General features: G+C 34.9%; 1 protein-coding gene across 1 annotated transcript; it reads right to left on the reverse strand.

Annotated features, from left to right (window-relative positions):
* Positions 1 to 19,721: 19,721 nt before the first annotated feature.
* LOC128133040 (uncharacterized) lies at positions 19,722 to 20,879 on the reverse strand. The gene is made up of 2 exons (XM_052770055.1): positions 20,263 to 20,879; positions 19,722 to 20,178 (listed from the first exon to the last, which is right to left on the reverse strand). The coding sequence occupies exons 1-2, from the start codon at positions 20,844 to 20,846 to the stop codon at positions 20,031 to 20,033; spliced, it is 732 nt and encodes a 243-aa protein (XP_052626015.1). The 5' UTR covers positions 20,847 to 20,879; the 3' UTR covers positions 19,722 to 20,030.
* Positions 20,880 to 21,250: the final 371 nt, after the last annotated feature.

Genomic DNA, 21,250 nt, shown 5'->3' on the forward strand with positions numbered 1-21,250 from the left:
CACATAATTTTCTGATATAACCTGAGCTGCATTAATAGACAAATTTTTGTGGAGCACTAATGCTAGTGACTCACGGTTAGCAATCTCAAAATATTCTGCAGATAATGGTTCAATTAAATCAATGAAATTAAGGGCTGAAACATCATCTGGGTAACGCATGGCATCATAAATATTGAAGTTGATAACTTCACCATCAAATTCCACTGAAAGGTTACCATCATAAACGTCTATTTTGGTTCTGGCAGCTCTTAAAAATGGTTTCCCCAAAAGAATGGAACCTGAGTTTGGTGAGTCGTCATCTCGCATATCCAAAACATAGAAATCAACTAGGAATATGAGTTCATTCACTTGAACCAAAACGTCTTCCAGTACACCTTTCGGGTGCACCAGAGAACGATCAGCTAACTGAATGATAACTCCTGTTCTTTTTAAAGGTCCTACCCCAATAGTTTTCAAAAGTGAATATGGTAAAACATTTATAGAAGCTCCTAAGTCCAACATAGCTCTTGGCACTGAAAGGTTCCCCAACTTGCAAGGAACAGTAAATAATCCTAGATCCTTACACTTTAGGGGTAACCTTTTTTGTAAAACAGCTAAAACATTCTCGCTTACTTTAACTGTTTCGTTTCCTTTTAATTTCCTTTTTGAAGTACACAACTCTTTTAAAAATTTAGCATATCAGGGTAGTTGTTTAATTGCATCTAGGAGGGGAATATTTACCTCAACCTTTCTGAAGAAATTCATAATCTCTTTGTCTTCCTTTTCTTTTTTCGTGTTTATCAGTCTTGAGGGAAAAGGAGGAGGGGTAATTTTCACTTCAGCTTCAGCTGGTCCATCTTTTTTCTGCACCTCTTCAGTTGCCTAAGATTCTTGCCCAACCACGATCTCTTTTTCCTCATATTCTTGCTAAACTGGTCCTTTGTAGTTTTTACCACTTCTATGGGTGACAACACAAGCATTGTGCTTCAGGTTCTTCTCAGTCTGAGATGGGAATTTTCCTTGTGTTTATGCTTCTAATTTACTCATGGAGTTCGTGAGTTGTGATACCTGCTGCTCCAGATTTTTTATGCTAGACTTTGTTTCATTCTGGAAAGCTTGGGTATTGGTTGCAAGACTTTTAACTATGTCTTCCAAGGACATGTTGGAACTACTAACTTGTGACTGAACAGGTGGTTGCTGAAAATTGCTATGGTGCTGATTTTGCTGAAAAGGTTGCTGAAACCTGGGTGGAGTTTGATATTGGTTTCTTTGCTGAAAGTTCTGTTGAGGTCTTGGCTGTAAATTGCTATTTGGAGGCCCTCCCCAAGCTTGGTTGTTGCGATGCTGATCAAATGGTCTTTGCTGAAATCCTCCCATAGCTTGCACAGATTCATTATCTTCTTGAAGTATTGGGCACATATCGGTTGGGTGCCTGGTTTTGCAGCAGATCCCGTAAGGTTTGACCTTTGGCTCTACACCTTTTTCTTTTGTCAACAAAAGGACAGTTTTAGTCAATTCTAAAATCTGAGATTCCAGGTTGGCATTGCTCATCTCCTTGACTCCTCTTGGATGGTCTGGGTACCACTCTTCAGTTGCTGAGTGTTTTGACTCATTGGCCATCTTCTCTTTTAATGGCCTGATCTATGTTGGTGTCATGTCTGAAGGTGACCCTCCACTAGATCGCCTCTCCATAGTTATCAATCCTTCGCAGAAACACTGATACAGCTGGTAATCACTAATGTCATGTTGTGGGCACCGGACTAACAGCTTCTTGAATCGCTCCCAATAAGTGTGAAGAACTTCTCTTTTGCCTTGATTTATACCCAAAGTCTCCCTGGTGGATTTGACACTTTCGCCTCAAGAAAATATTTTTCTAGGAAGAGTTTGGCAACTTCATTCCAGCTTGTTATTGAACCAGATGGGAGATCATATAACCACTCCTTTGCTACATCTTGAAGTAAGAAGGGAAACGCCCTGAGTTTGATTTGGTCTTTACTAAATCCATGGGGCTTCATTCCAAAGCAGACAACATGGAATTCCTTGAGAAATTTATGAGGATCTTCATTCTCAAGGCCTCGAAATGGGGGCAGCAGATGGATTAAACTAGATGTGAGCTCAAAATTTTGAGCTTCTGGAAAGGTGATACACAAGGGTTGTTGGGTAACCTCTTGTGTTGCCCATTCACGGAGAGTTTTTTCACCTTCGTCTCCGTTATCACTCATGATGGATTCTCATTCGGTTTTAGAAGAGTCTATGAGTTCGGGTTTGTCTGAAGATGATGATAAGTATGTTTTGAACGGGTTGTTAACGAGTGAGGTAGGGGTGCTTTCAGAAAAGGTTGAAATGAGTGTTCAGGTTCGTTCCACAAGGGAGTGCCTTGTGGTATGGGTGAGGTTCAGGTTTCTGTTTGTTGCTTTTGAAGTTTTGCTTCCTTCTTTAGCTTCCTATCAGTCTTTTCAGTCTCTAGATCAAAAATCATATTACTTGTACGTGAAGAACCTGGCATAAAACTATTAGTGTTTTACTGTGTCCCCGACAACGGCGCCAATTTGTTAATACCGCTGTCGTGCACGATTTAACAAATAAAAATAATAAATAAACTGTTTTATTGCACTACAGATAGTACAGGTAAGCAGGGTTAGATCCTCAGGGACATGTCCTAATGTTTATACCTCTTTACACAAGGTATGAACTAATTCTTGATAAATGCCATAACATAATAAGGGGGGTTATTCTGAAAACTAAACTAATAGAGGTTGAAAATGACTAAATGTAAAGTAATGAATATTCGAATAAGAGAAAGCAAGTCCAGTTTCGCGGTGACTCCCCTAATCATATAATTAACCTTCAACACAATATTTAACTATGCACTTGTTTAAACTGGTACTAAGGTTCATTAACAAGATCTAATGACCTTTATTATAAAAATCATTTAATCAAAATAAGCTCTTGAATTAAATCTAACTTTTTACTAAATTAACCAAACAAGCTCTTGACTAATAAAGAAAAGTTGCATTAGACACGGTGTAATAAGCTTGGAGGTGTAAAAACTTGTTTGATCATTTCATATTAGAGTTAACCCTAAACTCGAAATTAATCTAATACTTGTCCCTTTTTACTAATTAATCTAGACAATTATGGATCTAAACAATTAGATGACTAGAGTGATTCACAAACAATTTAAGTGGCCAACAGAAATTAAAAGCAAAATCAAACATTCAATTTAACGCAGAACTGATCAAACTAAACAGCAATCCTAGTCAAACATAGTGCCTAATGATTAATCATATGAAAAGGCTATGTCTTGCGAAACTGAAATCTGAGTTTTTAGCCTGACATGGCTAAAAACGGATTACAAACAGTGAAAATAGAACCTAAACGATAAATCTTACTAACTACGGATTTGAATCGAATCGTCTCCTTTAGATCTGCGTTCTTCACTTGAAAACATCTGAATCGCCAGGAATCGTCAAAATTAGGGTTACTAGAAGAGTATCCGGCTGTTTTATACGTCTAGCTGTCAAATAACCGAACCTGCGATCGCAAGGGGGGGGGGGGGTACCTGCAATCGCATGTATCACCCAAAACCTAACCATGAGATTTTTTTTAATGAAGTACGTTGCTATTTTGACACGAATTTACCAACCTGCGATCGCAAAGGCACAACCTGCGATCGCAGGTTCCTTTTTTCTTGTCTGGTGAATTTTTAGCTCAACAAATCCTCGTAAGCAACCTGCGATCGCAAGGACAAAACATGCGATCGCAAGCTGTGTCTTCTGGCTCTTTTGGTCGTCGTTCCTCCTTCCAAGCAGTCCCTGATCATTTCCCAGCATCCCTCCTTAGTATAAACTCCAATTAAGCTCCAAAGCATCCACAAACGCATCCCGAACTTACGCAATCATCCATGTGCTCGAAATGGCCCTGAAAAGTCATAACAAACATGAGCAGTACGGACATTCTACAAAATAATAATAAAACATGAAATACATAAGAATAATCGGGAATTAGTTAGCTTTTTATAATGAAATACGTAGGAAATTGTGCTAAAAGATGCATATAAAATGCATCTAACATGGACCCACACCTACCAAACTTTGTTGACCCTTGAAAACTCGGACATCGACAATGCTAATCACCTTGGATCAGGTAAACCATCCCAGAAGAGAGACAAGTGGCCACTAACGTTACTAAAAAAGGATTATTTCATATGATCATTTCCATCATTGATCCGTCAGAAACGGCTTAACCGATACAATTCTGACAAACAATTCATCAGAAAAAAAAAATATAATAAGGGATAATGTCACTAAGGTCGTAGGATGTTTCTTGTTTTGGTTTAAAGGTCCCTAACTTTTTTTTAGCTTTCTGTAGTTGTAAACTTAAAATGGTTGACTTTATGAGGGGTATTAACTCCAAAATTATGCTTTAATATTTCCCTAATCAAAAACATAAAGGGGTTATAAACCACTTACTGCATGCACAATCAATAAATGAGTGTGCCATGTGAATGCAATTATGTTCATATTGTTGTTCCTATTTAAATGAGAGAGAGAGAGAGAGAGAGATTTTTTCCTATTTTCTAATGATTTGAAATTTTGTGATTGGTTGATGACATGTTTTTTCAGAGTGGACTCCTTTTTCTTTTAGGGATAGCAGTGGTGGTTGAAAGTTATGGTGACCAATGATGTAGGTCGTAGACCTAATGGTAAACGATGATGATGGTAGAGCTCTGTGTGTAATTTTCAAAGGATTTCTAACTGACTAGTAATCTCTATTTAAAACATTATACTCGTATTACATTTTTAGCACCAGTAATTTCCAACAAACATCTGAGTAATTTAATTTTGATGTAAAATTGTCACTAAATTAATGTTCTTTTTGTTGCTATTCCATAAATAATCCATTCGTGTTTCTAACAATATTTGACATCAGAAATATGTGTGGGAAAAATCCAATTTTTCTAGTAGTTCCAAAAATTGTAGTCTCTTCTAATAGAAACTTAGACAAGTATTCTGAAATGTTATATCCCAAGTTCTTTCACCCAAGAAATAGTTGGTAACAAGTGGGATATCCCGTTTTAACGTCCAGTTCCTGGTATGAATTTAAATCAAAAATTTATTCACTTATGTATAGAAACTCGACAAGTTAGAGGCCCCAAACTCGTCGAGTAGGAATGGAAATTGGACGCAGGTTGTAAAGTCTACTCGACGAGTTGAGAGCCTCGACTTGACGAGTAGGACCGGCTGAGTGAAACCCTAATTTTTAGGGTTTTGCACCCTATTTAAACGCCTTAACCTCCATAAGATGGCCTCATTTATAGCCTCCAAGTCCCAAACCCTAAATCTCGAAACCCTAATGCTTTGTGCAAAATTATGAGACACTTTTGAGAGAAATCTTATGTATTTGAAGCTTGTGGAAGAAGGAGAAGCTTGAGGGACCAAGAGGAAGCTTTTAGATTCAGAAACTTCACTCCATTTGCAACATTTTTTGTTAACCAAGTCTCAAACTTGCTTAATGATTACTTATATCTCTTCATCTTCACTTTTATTGGGTTTTGGTCCAAGTAGCATGGTCCTTGGGAAATGGATGTCCCAAGTGAGTATACTTCCAGATCTAGGACCTTGAAGGGATTTCATAGCATAAAGGTGCAAACTTTATGGCCATTGAAGCCCCATGGAAGCTTTAGGATGTTATTTTGGCCTTTTAAGCCCCAAAAGGCCATGCATGGAGAGAAAGTCAGAGACTTTACGTGTTCATGTATTCTCTAGGGTCTAGATCTTATTTTGTATGCTTGAAGTATTAATGGCTTTTGGATCAAGATCTAGGTCTTAAAGAGTTAGGGTTTGAGCTAAACCCATTTAGGAAGGTTATTAACGAGTAAAGTTGGAAACTTTACCCTTAAAAGGACATTTTCAATATGTATATGAAGTATGGAGCTTAGATCTGAAGGATAGGAGCTTAATCTATTAAGATACTTTAACAGACTGAAGAAGTCAACGAGTTCAAAGAGGAACTCGACGAGTTGGGTTGAAATCTCCCGATTCTGTAAAAGAAAAACTCGACGAGTTCAAGGATGACTCGACGAGTTGACTGGAGATGTCCCGATTATGTTGATAGAAAGAACTCAACGAGTTGTGAAAGAACTCGACAAGTTGGATCACGATTTCAGGGTTTTATGATTTATGGAACTCGGTGAGTTGAGTCAACCCAGGATGTTGACTTTGACCAGAATGTTGGCTTTGACCAGAGTGTTGACTTTGACTTTGACTTTGACCAAAGTTGACCCTCAAGGGGGGTATGAGTATGAAAGGGTAATTGAAGGAAATCTTTTATGTGTAGGAGTTTGAGTGGGGTTGATTTCAGAGCCGAGGAGTGTTCAGCTACTTCACGACATTTGAGGTGAGTTACCTTCTAGTAGGAGTGAGTCGAAGGCACCAATGTCAACCCATTTGTAGTTGATTATAGTTGAGATGATTGTCTTTGTGATAATTGCCTGGTATACCACTATCTGTTATGCTTTATGTCCTAGTATGTCATATTATTATGTGATAGTGGTAGGAAGGGTAGGATTGACCCTGTTACCGGTCGAAAGGACCGAAGGGGTAGGCCAACACCCAGATATGTTAGGCAGTATGTGAATTATCTGTTTATATACTAGTATGATATGTGGTGGTAGTAGAGGGTGAAATAGTCCCTGTTACCGGTTGAAAGAGATCGAAGGGATAAGCCAGCACCCAGATATGCTAGGCGGTTACCGGTTAAAAGAGACCTAAGGAGTAGGCCAGCACCCAGATATGCTAGGCAGTTACTAGTTGAAAGAGACCGAAGGGTAGGCCAGCATCCAGATATGCTAGACAGTATGCTATTGTATGGTATGTGGTATAATGGGGGACCTCACTAAGATTTGTGCTTATGATTTTCAGTTTTTGTTTCAGGTACTTCCTCTTCGAAATGAAAGGAGTCGACATGATCACAACACATCACACTACATTTTCCGCACCGGAGATCTTTGGGATTTATACTCTAATGATGTTTTATCATGAAATATTTTATCTATCGATACATTGGTGTTTGATATGAGTGATACTATGATTATTTTCAGAAAAATGGTTTTATAATTACTTAATTTAAAATGAAATTTTTGGGATGTTAAACCGCTTGTTGTATCGGGTTTATTAATCATATATTTTCGACACCCTGACCTCTTATATAATTCAATTTCTATAATTTTTTGAAGCATTAGGATCATGTTTGTAAATTAGCAATTAGGTAGGGACCAATTCTATAATTTTGTAAAACACATTGACCTTTTTTGTTATTTTGTAACAAGGATCATTGATGTAATTTTATCAACACATGGATAATTTGTATATTTTTACTATTACGGAATGCCATTTTTTGTAACAGAGAAACAATGATTCGCTATTGGACAAGGACCACTTATGTAATTTTATGAAATATAATGACTATTTCTATAAACTCCTTGTTAGGCAGGGACCATTTCTAAAAGTTTAAGAAAAAGAAAGTACAAATTGTTATAAAATTTTCTGTTAAGCATGCCTATTTCTATAAATTTGCACAAACTTCTAAATTAGTTTGTAAAGTATGCTATTACACATGGTCTATTTATGTAATTTTGTAAAATATAAGGACTATTTCCATAACTTTTCCTAAGAGAGGACCATTTATGTAGTTTTATAAACAAATGGACCATTTATAAATTTTCTATTGCACATGGACCATCCCTATAATTCTGTGAAACATAAAGACAAGTTGTCTAACTTTGCTATTAAGGAGGGTTTTTTCGGAATTTTGTAAAACACTAGTCCAATTCTATAAATTGGCTTATGCATGGACCATTCTTTGTAATTTTGTAGAAATACCGTGACCAATTCTAAAAATTCCCTATAAGACAGGAACCACTTATGGGAATTTCATAAAACATAAGGATTATTTCTGTAAGTTTACGATAAAACAGGGATTATTTCTGTATTTTTGCTTAGACCGGACCATTTATGTTGTTGTCTATAAGCACATGAACCATTTATAAACGAGGGACTATTTTGTTAATTTTATAAAACATCAGGTCTAGTTCTATAAATTTGCTTACGCATGAACATTTTTTGGTATATTTGTAGAAATGCAGGGACCAATTCTAAAAATTCCCTATAATATAGAGATCACTGAATTTCGTAAATATTAGTAATTCTAGCCGTGACACTCATGTATTATATGGGTTCATTTAAAAAAAATTAATATAAATGTCAAAATATTTGAGAACTTTGAATTTATAAGAAAATAAAAAAAAAATATTGAATTAGTAGAATATAAAATTTTTTATCTTTTAAATTTAAACAAATGCTAATTTAAATAAATAAAAGAAATTAATAAGCTTTAATTTTGAGAATTTTGAAATTAAAAGATAAGTCAATTAATGAAATTGATATCAATTTATTATTATATTTATTGCAAGTAATATATTAAAATATTATGTAGAATTTAATAAAATAGAAAAACTAATAAAATAACATGTGAAAAAAAAAATTATTGAAAATAACCATAAAATGACATTTGGTAAATTAAATGAGAGTGTGACAAGTGACAAAAAACACCTTCATTTATTAGAGAATATATTACATTTATTACGAGTATTATATTAAAATATTATATGGAATTTAGTAAAATAGAAAACTCATAAAATGACATGTGGAAAAAGAATTAATTTAAAAAGTAAAATAAAAGGAGTTTTTGATTAAAACAGGGTTATTGAAAAAAATTAATATTATTTTTTATTTTTCTTATACTTTTTATTTTTCTTATATTTTTCAGTTTTTCTTATTACTTTTTTTTCTTTTTTTTTTAAATGTATATTTTTTATTTACCAAACTAGAACCATACCTGTATTTTTTTCCCTGTCTTCATTTCCACCCAAAATCAAAATCGAAACATCGTCTTTGTTTTCACATAAGTTGAAAATCTCAAAATCTAAAAACCTTAAATCGAACATCGAATTCACTGTCTTCATCCCTCCACCCAGTATAAAAAAAACAAGAGAAAATGACAAAAATAGCCATTTACATTAATTGCATTACAAAAATAGCCAAAAAAAATCAAAATTACAAAAATAGCCTCCCATTTCGCAGATGAGAAGGTCCCATCTGCGAAATGGGCTTCTCATCTGCGAAAATACAAGTACCTAAAGCACAGTTGTGCTTTAGGTACTTGTACTTTCGCAGATGAGAATTTTTTTTTTTTTTAATATTTTTTCTGTATAAACAGGGTTAATTTCGCAGATGGAATAGGTCCATCTGCGAAATCCTCTGAGCCTATCTACGAAATGGTGTAATTTTTTTAATATTTTTTTTTTAAGTTTGACTATGAAATGAATTGGTTTGACTACGAAATGGGCTTTGCTATATAAAAACTTTTGTAGAAAAAATATCATTTTGGTTGTTATTTGTTTGTCTTGTAAAGAAATACTCTCTACAATTTGCTCAAAAAATGATTGAATATTTGGTTTGTCTTGTAACCGGTGGGAGATGGCAAGTTAATGGAACTAATCTGGAATACATATGTCCACAGGGAGGTATTTCTGAACTCGCTTTGATATTTTCTGAGTATATTAGTTATAGTGATTTTGTATCTTTGGTAAGAAGCAAAATTGGTTTGTTAGACAAATATAGAATTAGTCTTCGTTTCCACCATCCTGAATTAAATTATTATATAGCTATAGTTGAAGACGTGGATGTTAGAATGTTGATAAACGTAATCAAATGTAGTGGAGGAAGGGCTGTGAAAGTGTTTGTGGTGGTTGATGAAGTTGAGGAGGTTAATGGGGGTGGTGAAATTGGAAACTAACTTGTTGGTAATTTATGCAGTTATAAAGGGAGCAACGATCCGATAGGTACTTTCAATACTCCTAGTGTACCTCAGTTTCACAGTGTTGCTGAAAATGTTAATGTTAGTTATTCACCTATTCACTATGTAGATCCCGAGAATTACAAGTCTGTTGGTGATGATGATGTTGGTACATATCTTAATCATGTGGGTGGTCGTTGTGATGATGTTGTCGAACAAGAAGTTAAACTTATGAATAGGCGTGTGGTAGATAAAACTAAAAAGAAAAAAAATTCAACTCAAAAAAATGAAAAAAATCATGTTTACGGGCATTATGTTGATGTTGGTGATGTATGTTTAGATATAACCGAGCTACAAAGTAATTCCGATAGAGATGAGTTGGGTGATGAAGTTAAAGCTAAGTATCCCGATAACCTTTTTCACAGTATGCCCCCTGTACCAGCATGGCCAGTTGATATTGATGAAGAAATCCCAACACAGATGGTAGACATTAATCTTCAAAAGATTCAATGTGAGAGTATATTTAAAAACAAAGAACTTTTAAAGCGGTGTATTGGTAAAAAAATGTCTTCGAGAAGGTTTCCATACGAGGACAAGTAGATCCACCAAATCAAGGTATGAAGCTGTGTGTGTTTCGAAAAATTGTTCTTGGTTACTAAGAGCAAAAGCAATTAAAAATTCTGATGGACTTTTCCAAGTGAATAAATTTGTTGAAGTACACACATGTTCTTCAACATTGTTGCAACCTAATCATCGACAAGCAAACAAATATGTTTTGGGTGAATATGTTGCTGATGTTTTGGCTGAAGACTATAGTAGAGTTTATCGAGGAAAAGAAATTGTTAATGATATGAATGCTCAATTGAATATCAATATCTCATACCATCAGGCATGGCGTGCGAAGCAATATGCATTGTTGTCGTTAAGGGGTACGAAACAGGATTCTTTTACCAAACTTCCGGCGTATTGTCACAACTTGGCCAAACATAATCCGGGTACTGTCACACATATTAAAACAGATGCTGATGATCGGTTTGAGTTTTTGTACGTCGCACTCGGTTGCTCGGTTAGTATTATCATGTCCTAATTTTTTTTAATATTTATTTTGGTGTATTTGAATAGATATACAATGTATTGTAGGTACGAGCTTTTGTCAATTTTTGTAAGCCGACCCTAGTAGTAGATGGAGCTCACCTAAAGGGCGAGTTCAAAGGTACCATGCTACTTGCAGTTACTAAGGACGAACAAAATCAAATATTACCGGTTGCATATGGTATATGCAAAAATGAGTGTACTGATTCTTGGACATGGTTTTTTCAAAAACTACGTGATTGCATAGGAAATATGCAGGAGCTTACAATTATATCTGATAGGTCTCCATCTATAGCAACATCCGTTGCCAACATTTTTTCTCACGCTCATCATGGAATATGTGGTGTCCATTTGTATTTCAACATAGTATCTAGATTCGGCAAGAGTAAGACGGTTAAAGGAATTTTTTGGGAGGCGTGTAGGGCGTACACAGTTGATGCTTTTGATGCTGCCATGGATGTTATGAAAAAGACAAAAGAACCAGTATGGGAGTACTTAAAAAGTATAAATCCAGAAACCTGGTCAAGGGCACATTTTAAAGGGAACCGATACAATCTTATGTCGTCCAACAGTGCGGAGTCTATAAATGCATTATCTAGACACGCACGTAAAGTGCCAATACTTATGTTGATTGATTTTTTTCGTGCTACAATGCAACAATGGTGGTTTCAAAGACGTAACTTTGCAGGTATTACGTAAATTTGTAATATTAATGTTTTATTAGTTTCGATGTTATTGATTTTAACTTCTTCATTTTGGCTGTTTTTTTAGCGGAAGCAACAACAACACTTACCCCTTGGGCGGATGAAGTTGTAAAAGAAAACAAGAAAACTTTTACCAAATTGGATGTTCGCATGATCTCAAATACAAAATGCGAGGTCAAAAAGGGGGCACAAAATGTGATTGTTGATTTTCAACATATGACATGTACATGTAGGCATTGGCAACTTGATGGGATACCTTGTGGTCATGTCATAAGATGTTTAACAGTGAACAATTACCAAGACTGCTCGAGGTTTGCATTAAATGCTTACCTTACCGAAACACTGAGGAAAACATATGAGGAATCAATAAACCCTCTGCCGAAGCCATCCGAATGGGAGATCCCCGATGATTTGATGATTGTTAAGCCACCTATAATGGATAAACGTCAGCCAGGCAGGCCAAGAAACACATACCGCATTCCATCCCAAGGCGAGGGTCCAATTATAAAAGAGTGTTCTACATGTGGTCAACTAGGACACACGAGAAATAATTGTACTGGAAGGGCGTCTGGTAGCAGAGCAGGTCACATAATTTCTACTGCAGAAATGGCATATAATATTGGTGGTTCAGCGGGTTGCTCACAAACCCATAACGCTGATTTTGATATAAAACAACCTTGAAATTTAGAGTAATGACGAGTTGTTAGCTTATTATGTATTGTAATATTTTTATTAACTCTTACAAGACATTGCTATGCTTTCATATTTTAGTTAAGTTTGTTGATTATAACAATGAATGAAGCTTTTATATTATAAAATATAGTTTGCAGATTTATTTTAACAGTTACAACATGTTATTTAAAAAAAACAACAAACGATCCTTTGGCAACCTAATCTGTTTCATGATAATATTACAACAACTTTATAACTAATTTTTAAACTCAGGGAACTGCAACGGGTACTTCTCTTTCTCCATTGTTATATAGTCATCCCTAATTCTCATTTTGTCTTCGAAACGATCCTTTTTTACCATAATGTGTATCAACTGCTCATCCTTCTCAGCAAGCCGTTTTTCAGTCGTTTTGATTGCCTTCTTACTCTTTTTTATCCAATCTTTATGATCTTTGATTTTGTTTTTATTGAGGTCAATCCATTCTTCAGCTTGTTTGCATTCCGAACCTATATCATTAGCAAGTTGAGTGAGAAGTCGGGATGACTCTTTGTCTTCTTCTTGTTGTGCTTCAGCCTTCTTTAATTCTTCAAAATTTTCATGTGACATATATGACCCGGCTGAAGAGGGTGTAAAAAAAGGGTCTACCGAATCACAGTAGTAACAATCTACTTCGTTGCATGAGCAAATTTCGAATTTGTGTGAGGAACTCATAATAAAGTCGATATTGTATTAAACTGGAGCAATAAGTGGTATTTATACATACTAGACAGTAATGAGAAGTCCAACTTTGAAATGACTAGACAGTAATGACAAGTCACTGTAGTAACCTGCACAACCCAGTGGGTCCCTTAAGTGACAAGAGATAAATGACAGTTTGACATGACAAAACACTGCATAAAGCTGAAATTCGTAGTCCAAATATAACCATTTCGTAGTCAAAGTATTATTTCATAGTCTATTTATTTATATAAATAGATGTTTAAGATCTATAAACCAAACACCCAAATCACCTAAACGAAACGAATTCCCATTATTAGAAATGCCGTCGAATGCAGCAAGTTCTTCGAATGAAGTACCTGGTTCCAATTCTAAAAGGCCATGGACGACAAACGAGGTGTTAGTTCTAACACGGTGCTGGCTAAGTGTTAAGGATGGTGAACTGTTACTTGCTCCCCCGCATTGCCTAATTGGTGATGAATGGAGTCGCATCACATCTTTGTTTAACCATGAGATGGGAGAAGGGCAAAAAAGAGAAAAATCAGATGTTGTTACTAAGTGGACGGATGTAAAGGAAGAAGTGACATGGTTCAATCGAGCATGTAGTTATGCGAAACGTAACAATGTTCGTTGTCGTGACGAAGAAGAGTTCTTGGAAGTTGTTACAGAGTTTTACATCTTTGAGCATGACGGCAGAGACTTCGAATATGAGGAAGTTTGGAAGGTTGTTAGAGATAAACAGTATTTCAAGTAGACCGCTCTAATATGTGTTAAGAATAACCCATGGACTTGTGTTTTACGTTAATGCTTTGTTCGTATTATGTCGTTGTTTTTCATGTAATTGTTGTGATGTTTTAATGGTTCATGGAATCCTTGTTACTAATGTATTCTGTTAGGTGCATTTCATGCATTCATTTTTATAGTTTTAGTTCATAAAAGTGCATTACATTTAGGTTTAAACTCATGCATTTTGTATATTTTCGGGATTTTTCATGATGCAATTCCATTCACACGCTTTTAGGATATTTCAGGGACTTATGAAGGTTGGATCTTGTTGGAGGAAGTTATCAAGAGTTGGAGACAAAGTTGTAGAAGTTTTGGAGCTTTGAAGAGAAGAAATGAAGAATTTAGCTTCACAGGAGTTTACACGGCCGTGTAAATGTATACCTATAATTTACACGGGCCGTGTAAACGTATATGCAAGGACATTCTACTTCAAAGACCTGGAAGAATTAAGCATTCTACTTTTCTTGTTTACACGGCCGTGTAAATGGAACCCTTTGGTTTACACGGGCCGTGTAAACGTCTCGACAGTTTTTAAAGTGGTTTTGTCTTCTTATAATTGAGACAATCAGTTTTGATGGAGGTTAGGTCGGATTTTGGGAGGAGAAGAGATGATTTTCAGAGCCTTTACAAGTAGATTAACACTTGTATTCCTCCTTAGCAGCTTCCAAGATGACATCCTCAGTAGCATTTAAACGGGTGTCGTCAATTTTGGTATAAAGATCGTTCAATAATAGAACTTCGGTTTTCATTTCATACCATCTTGCTAAGATGTCTAGTTCGTCACGATCTTTTCTTGTAGCCATTCGGTTTTCAGCATTGAAAATATTTGTTAAACGGCTCCAAAACATTGGATCGTTCAACTTGCTTGTCTCGTACACATGAATATAAGCATGTGTAAGAACCAAGAACTCTTCATTGCTCCATGATATAGAAGTCATTTGGATTGAAACAAAGAGAGTAGAATCTAAAAAACAATATTTGAACAACTATATTGGTTAATTTAATAACGTTTTGCATGTAACTTAGGGTCAATTTATAGTAGTTTCTACACAAAATCGCAGTCCAAACTTCTAATATGTCTGCAATTCATAGTCAAAATTAACTGACGAATGTAGTGTACTATACTTATAACACAACAGATCACTGTTCGAGTTGACAATTCATCCCCGGTTAAATGACAACACAATACATTGCTGTTTGAGTTGACAAGTCATTGCACCAGGAAAGTAAGGAGTCGTTATAAATAGATTTCAATATCCGTTGTAATTGTATTCTATTACTTCCCTCCTTGCAATTATGGACTCACCACGTATATGGAGGAACGCAGAGGAGGTCGCTTTGGTTCAAGCTTGGATTACAAATGTAGAGGTGGATTTTCCACCGGGTCCCCCACAAGTTCGTGCTGGATCATTTTGGTCTCGTGTCTGTCATTCTACGGCAGGTGGCTTTGGAACTATACCGCTTTCAATACGATGGTAGCGAGTTTACCCACTTAGATGCATGGAATGTTTTAAAGAATGTCCCTTATTTTTAATATGCATGTTGGTTAAGTTAATTGTTTTTCGTTATTTAAGTTGCTTGTTGTTGTATGTGTCTAGTCGTTACTATTTAATAAACGTCCATTTCTTTTAATGTATGTTGTTTCCTCAATAGCCAATATTTAGAAAGCAATAAAATAAAACTGGGGTACATAAATAACTAACACATAATACGACATAAAAAATAAACTGGGTACATGGATAACTAATACGTAACACAGCACTAAAATAAAAACGGGGTACATAAAAAACTAATACATAATACTACATAAAACATAAAGGTGCTACATGAATAACTACTGCATTAAGGGAGGTAACAGGACCACCGTTTCATTTGGTATTTCCCAATGCTCATATGATGGTATACCATTCACCAACTCAGATCCATATGCAACTCGATACACATGATTAGTGAACTTGTAATCAACCATTCTCTGAATGGACTCAGATGTACGGGTTCTTAGACATGCTATAGCGTGGCCACATGGTATACCGCTTTTTTGCCATTTACCACAACTACATACCCTTCGTTCAAGTTGTACGTTGCTAGTGGCAAAAGTGTCATCGACTTCAAATGTATCCCCATACAAACGTTTTGCATTACAATTATAAGACTTGTTGAGACTTTTTTGAACCTTACTCTCAACGTAAGGGGTCAACCCACCAGACAACCTCCCTGTAAAATTTGATATTTTAATAAAAATAGCAGCACAATAAAAAAAACAAAATATAACAATCTCCCTTACCAGCCAGTTCGGCCCGTTCAGCATACTTTGATTTTATCGACGTGGTGGTTAACTCAATTATCGTTGTTATAGGAAACTCACGTGAGGATATAATTTGCAAAATTTCAGGGACGTCAATCGATTTAACATTGTAACGCATTTTTGGGAAAAATGCTCTTGTCCATTTTGAAATCGATATATCGTCAAGCCAGTAAATTGGACTCATAAGCAAGGTGCAAAAAGGTGGTTGCCTACATGTACTTTGCAACCTTTCCAAACACAAGTAAAAATCATCAACGCTATATGCATTGCATGACTTCCAAAACAACGATTCGACTTCCGTATTGTTATGTCCGACAGACTCACGTATCTTTCGAGCTATATCTTTAGGACAATATCCATGATAGGAATCCGGGTAGGCACTCTCAACACCAAACTCTATGTTATCACACAGGTTGCTTATGAAACCAACCTCTATGTCCTCACCTAAACAATCTCTTAACCTCATCATGAACCATCTCCATGATTCTTCACACTGTAAGGTTCCCAAACCAAGTACTTGTCTGCATTTCATAGTTGAACTTTTTGAATTCATAGTCAAACCAGTTCATTTCATAGTCAAATTTCACTGACCGACATGACAATACTTCAGAATGTACTTGTCTGCATTTCATAGTTGAACTTTTTGAATTCATAGTCAAACTAGTTCATTTCATAGTCAAATTTCACTGACCGACATGACAATACTACAGAATGTACTTGTCTGCATTTCATAGTTGAACTTTTTGAATTCATAGTCAAACCAGTTCATTTCATAGTCAAAAAGAATTGTCCGTAATATGATTTATTCTATAAATGGGTGTCACTCATTATGAAAAAATTTAACTGAGAAAGTAACTCCGATTTAAAAGAATAAAAAGGCTAATGGCATACTGCAATTGCGGAGGAGAACGTATCGTTAGGATTTCGGGTACAGCTAAAAACCCAGGAAGATTGTTTTACGCTTGCCCGTATTTGGTATCATGTTCTTACCGTCATTCAAATTTAAACCCTCGTGTTTACATCACACAAATTTATTTTCTTACTATGAATATTAAATTTAACAGGGACCAAAATGCGGGTTTATCAGTTGGGTTGATGAAGAGAAGGACCAATCTTCTATGGTAATAGCTAAAGTAGCTAACTCTAATAAGCTCTTTCAATCAGAAAATAAGAAGTTAAAGATAGCGTTGGTTTGTAGTTGGGTGTTGTTCTTGGCAGTTCTTGTTTACAAGTTGTAAGCTTTTCAATATTGTTTTTATGGTTTTGAAGTTGTTAGGTCAATAAATTGTTGTATTTGTAACGTTAAAACAAATGTTGTAGTCGTTCTTATGTTGTATGTATTGATAAGCAATTAGTAGGTCCTTAAATTGTAACGTTATATTTTTTGTCATCCGTTGAGTAAACTCTAAAAATAAACTAATAATGAAATCCAACATTAATTTGTATATACATTTATATAATCCAACTACAGAGGAGCAAGACTAGACCCCCAAATAATTTTTGCCATCCGGAGACGGAACTCTAAAGCTGCGTTCTTTGGGTCAATAAGAACACGTATTGGTTGACCTGAAACCAATTGCTCCATAAACATACAAAGAAAAACACCGCAATCTCCCAAATGACTACTTTGTTGGGGAACGTTTTCTTCATAAATGAATTGCATATTCAATGGAATCCTTAGGATGTTCCTCCGGGCCCAATACTTAATCTTGTCCAAATAATTTGCCACCCGACGTTCAAATTTGGAAAAGATTCCTTCGGATTGGAATTTTTCATAAGCACCTCTACCAAGACTGTCATAAATATGCACTTCCATTGACGCTAATCGTAGTTCCCCAAATAGCCAATGATTAGGGGATGAATGAATCGGCAATAAGACCTGTATAAGGATCAGAAAATAAAATTATGTTTATTTACATCACAATACTAAAACATCACAATACAAAAACGTAACAAAAAAACGATATTATTTTCAATATAAACTATTAAGTTTACCGTATCAACATCCCACCAAGCAACCATGAAGTTGGGGTACATAGCAATACCAGCCATAAACGCCCTCCAGTCCTGTCCTTCTTCCAAAGCATGAGAAACAAAAAAATTTGGAGGCATTATTGTATGTCGGTCGCTCTCAAACCGTCTCTCCATCAAAAGTCGGTACCAAATGGTTATATGTTGTACACATGATACTTTTGTTATTGACTAAAAAACAATTAACTTTTAAAAGAATTAATTAACAATTTATTTACCGCTGACTCCAATCATCCGTCGTGTGTATGCCCAAACAATGAGCTCCAAAAATCTCTATCTAACACGAAATTAAACAAACGATGCTGCACATCGTATGAATGCAATACATAATTTTGGATGACATCCTCACCGCCTGCTACGTAAGGTTGCAGGCGCAACATGGAGAAGTCATGAGCAACACCAAAAACTGGAGGAGGAACGGTGCTTGTTGATTTCATATCAACCTTCTTTTTTGTTTTTCTTTTTTGCTTCGGTGTCGTGTGCAACTAAAAACAATATTCAAATGTTTAAATCTATATCTTTCAGATAATTCACATAAACATAAAATCATCAGTTTATAAATAAAACGAATACCTCGGTGTAAGGAGGGCACAAATATTGTGATGGTTTTCGACTCCTCGGTTTATCGGGTGTAACTTCTTTGTCATCATCATCATCATGAAAATAATCTACATTTCCCGTTATTATTAGTTCGTCTTCGTCCGGCACATCATCATCAAATTTGTTCCCTGCATTGTCATTCCTCTCCTCCCACTCCTACATTAAAAATAATACTTTATACTTAATAACGAAATACACATAATTTAATAAGCAATAATATCTAAATAAACAAAATATTTATATTAATGTAACTATAATAACCTCTTTAACTTCACTATAATCGTTTACATCAAACACATCATCATCAAATTTGTTCCCCGCATACTAAGTACTCTCCTCCAACACCTACATTAAAAATATAACTTTTTACTTAATAACAAAATACACTTTATTAAAAAGTAATTATTAAAATCGTAAAGGTAACATCTATAACAACCTTGTCGTCTTGAGTATCACCAAAAACATTTTGAGTTGTATTGTTTTTATTCATCACTTCATCTTGCACAACCTATATTTTCAAATATAAAATATGAACACAGGTATTCATATATGTTAATAAAATTTAATAAATAATGTAGCGTGTAACTAACCTGTTCATCATAATTTCTTTGTGACACTGTCGTATCATCAAAAAAAATGTCGTTCCAAAATTGGTCATTATTCACTTCTTCAACAAAAACCTCTGTAGGTTGTCGATTCATAAACACATGCTGCTCCAGTGCATGTAGCCGTTTCAACACCTCGTCTAGTTTGTGTTTCCCACTGCCCCGACCTCTACCATGAGAGCGACCACTGGACGACATACTAGACGAAGATTCGTCTTGTCTCCTAAAATGGTCCCGTACTGGGGATGGAACTGCTTTCCCTTCACCATATACATACTCTTGAAATGACATATAATAAAAAGATGTCATCTCACCATCACCCGGTAACATGTTTTGTCTTGGTGGTAGCCCCTCCTAAAAAATTAAACATATTAAAAAATTAAACATATTAAAAATGCATATAAAAGTATAATAATCAACTTTATTAATAATAAACGAAATATTTTTAAACCTGCATCTTTGACCAAATCTTGTTCACGTCAACCCATTTCAATTTTTTTGTTCCACTCCATCTTTTCATCCGAGGCAAGTCTTTATTTTTTCTTGATGCAAATCCACATGCACGAACAGCCGGAATCATCTCATATATCCATATCTACAATTTTTTACAATTACAGTAATAAAAGTTAAAATTAAAATAAAAAACATGACAATAAAACAATTTAAATATAAGAAAATTTTTATACCCTTATTGGAGCCGTAAATCCTGAGACGGAATACTTTAAAGTTTGACCACGCTCAGGAAGTGATAAATAATTATGTATCTTATTCCATGTATCCTCAAGGTCAACATAAGTAAAATCCCATAGATAGCTACCCCAAGCGAAGCTAACAAAACAAAAAAAACAAAATTGATTATTATATAAATTATAACTTTAATAAAATAGAACTTTTAACGTAAAGAAAATATACCTATTCCAGAGATCCAAATTCTCAGCCAAATAAAACCAATCTTGTGGCACCCGATCGTTAACTTCTTTGCCCAAAAAACCTTCACACAAAATGTATATCAAACATACTCTAACTGCATCAAGGTCGTCAAGTGCTAGGAATGTTTGATTTAAAATTAAACTTTTCAGGTCGCCAATTTTCACCGAACTATTAGTATGGTCCGGAAATAGCCGTTCACGCAGTAAACATCTTTTTTTACTGCTTATTAATTTTTCCGACCCTTTTCTCCCAATGTTTTTTGGATACTCCCCAAAATTGAAGCCGGTAATCAAACAAAACTCTTCCGGCCCATAAACCATTTTGGTATTGCCTACTCGAAAATATAAACGTTTTATTCCATCTGGAGATAAAACAGGGTCCGGCCGGATCTGATGAAGGAACATTTTATGAAACAATAAAGCGTCCCCTTGTAAACGAGGGACATCAATAAAATAGCCAAAGACGGTATCTCTGAAAATAGCATGTCGGGCATCATCTAAAACTTCAAATACTTCCCATATGTTACCGCCAGAGCCTTTTAGGTTCGCAAAGGCTTTCATATTCATTAAACTAAAATCATGCTGCAAAAAAAACACAAAAACAAATTAGATAACTAAAAAATATTTTTTTTTTAAATATATGATTACGAACTGCAAATACAATTTCTTAATTACTAATATATATATTGCCGATAAAAAACAATAACATACACATTTATAAACAATTTTCCAAGTTATACAACAAATATATTTACGATAGAAAACAATATCATACATAATTATATAAATATTTTATTAAACATATTTTCAACTATATTTTCAACTTAAACGACAAATATATCAACGACAAATTTTCAACTTAAACGACAAATATATAAACAATTTTCTAAGTTATACAACAAATATATTTACGATAGAAAACGATATCATACATAATTATATAAATATTTTATTAAACATATTTTCAACTT

Source organism: Lactuca sativa, chromosome 3 (assembly GCF_002870075.4).
Source record: "Lactuca sativa cultivar Salinas chromosome 3, Lsat_Salinas_v11, whole genome shotgun sequence".
NCBI lineage: Eukaryota > Viridiplantae > Streptophyta > Magnoliopsida > Asterales > Asteraceae > Lactuca > Lactuca sativa.

Excerpts from the sequence above, each read along its gene's own strand:
- LOC128133040 (XM_052770055.1), bottom strand. The coding sequence starts at position 20,846 with ATGAATATGAAAGCCTTTGCGAACCTAAAAGGCTCTGGCGGTAACATA. Across the intron at positions 20,179-20,262 it reads AATTTGGATCTCTGGAATAG|CTTCGCTTGGGGTAGCTATC; the intron begins GTATATTTTCTT and ends TTGTTTTGTTAG.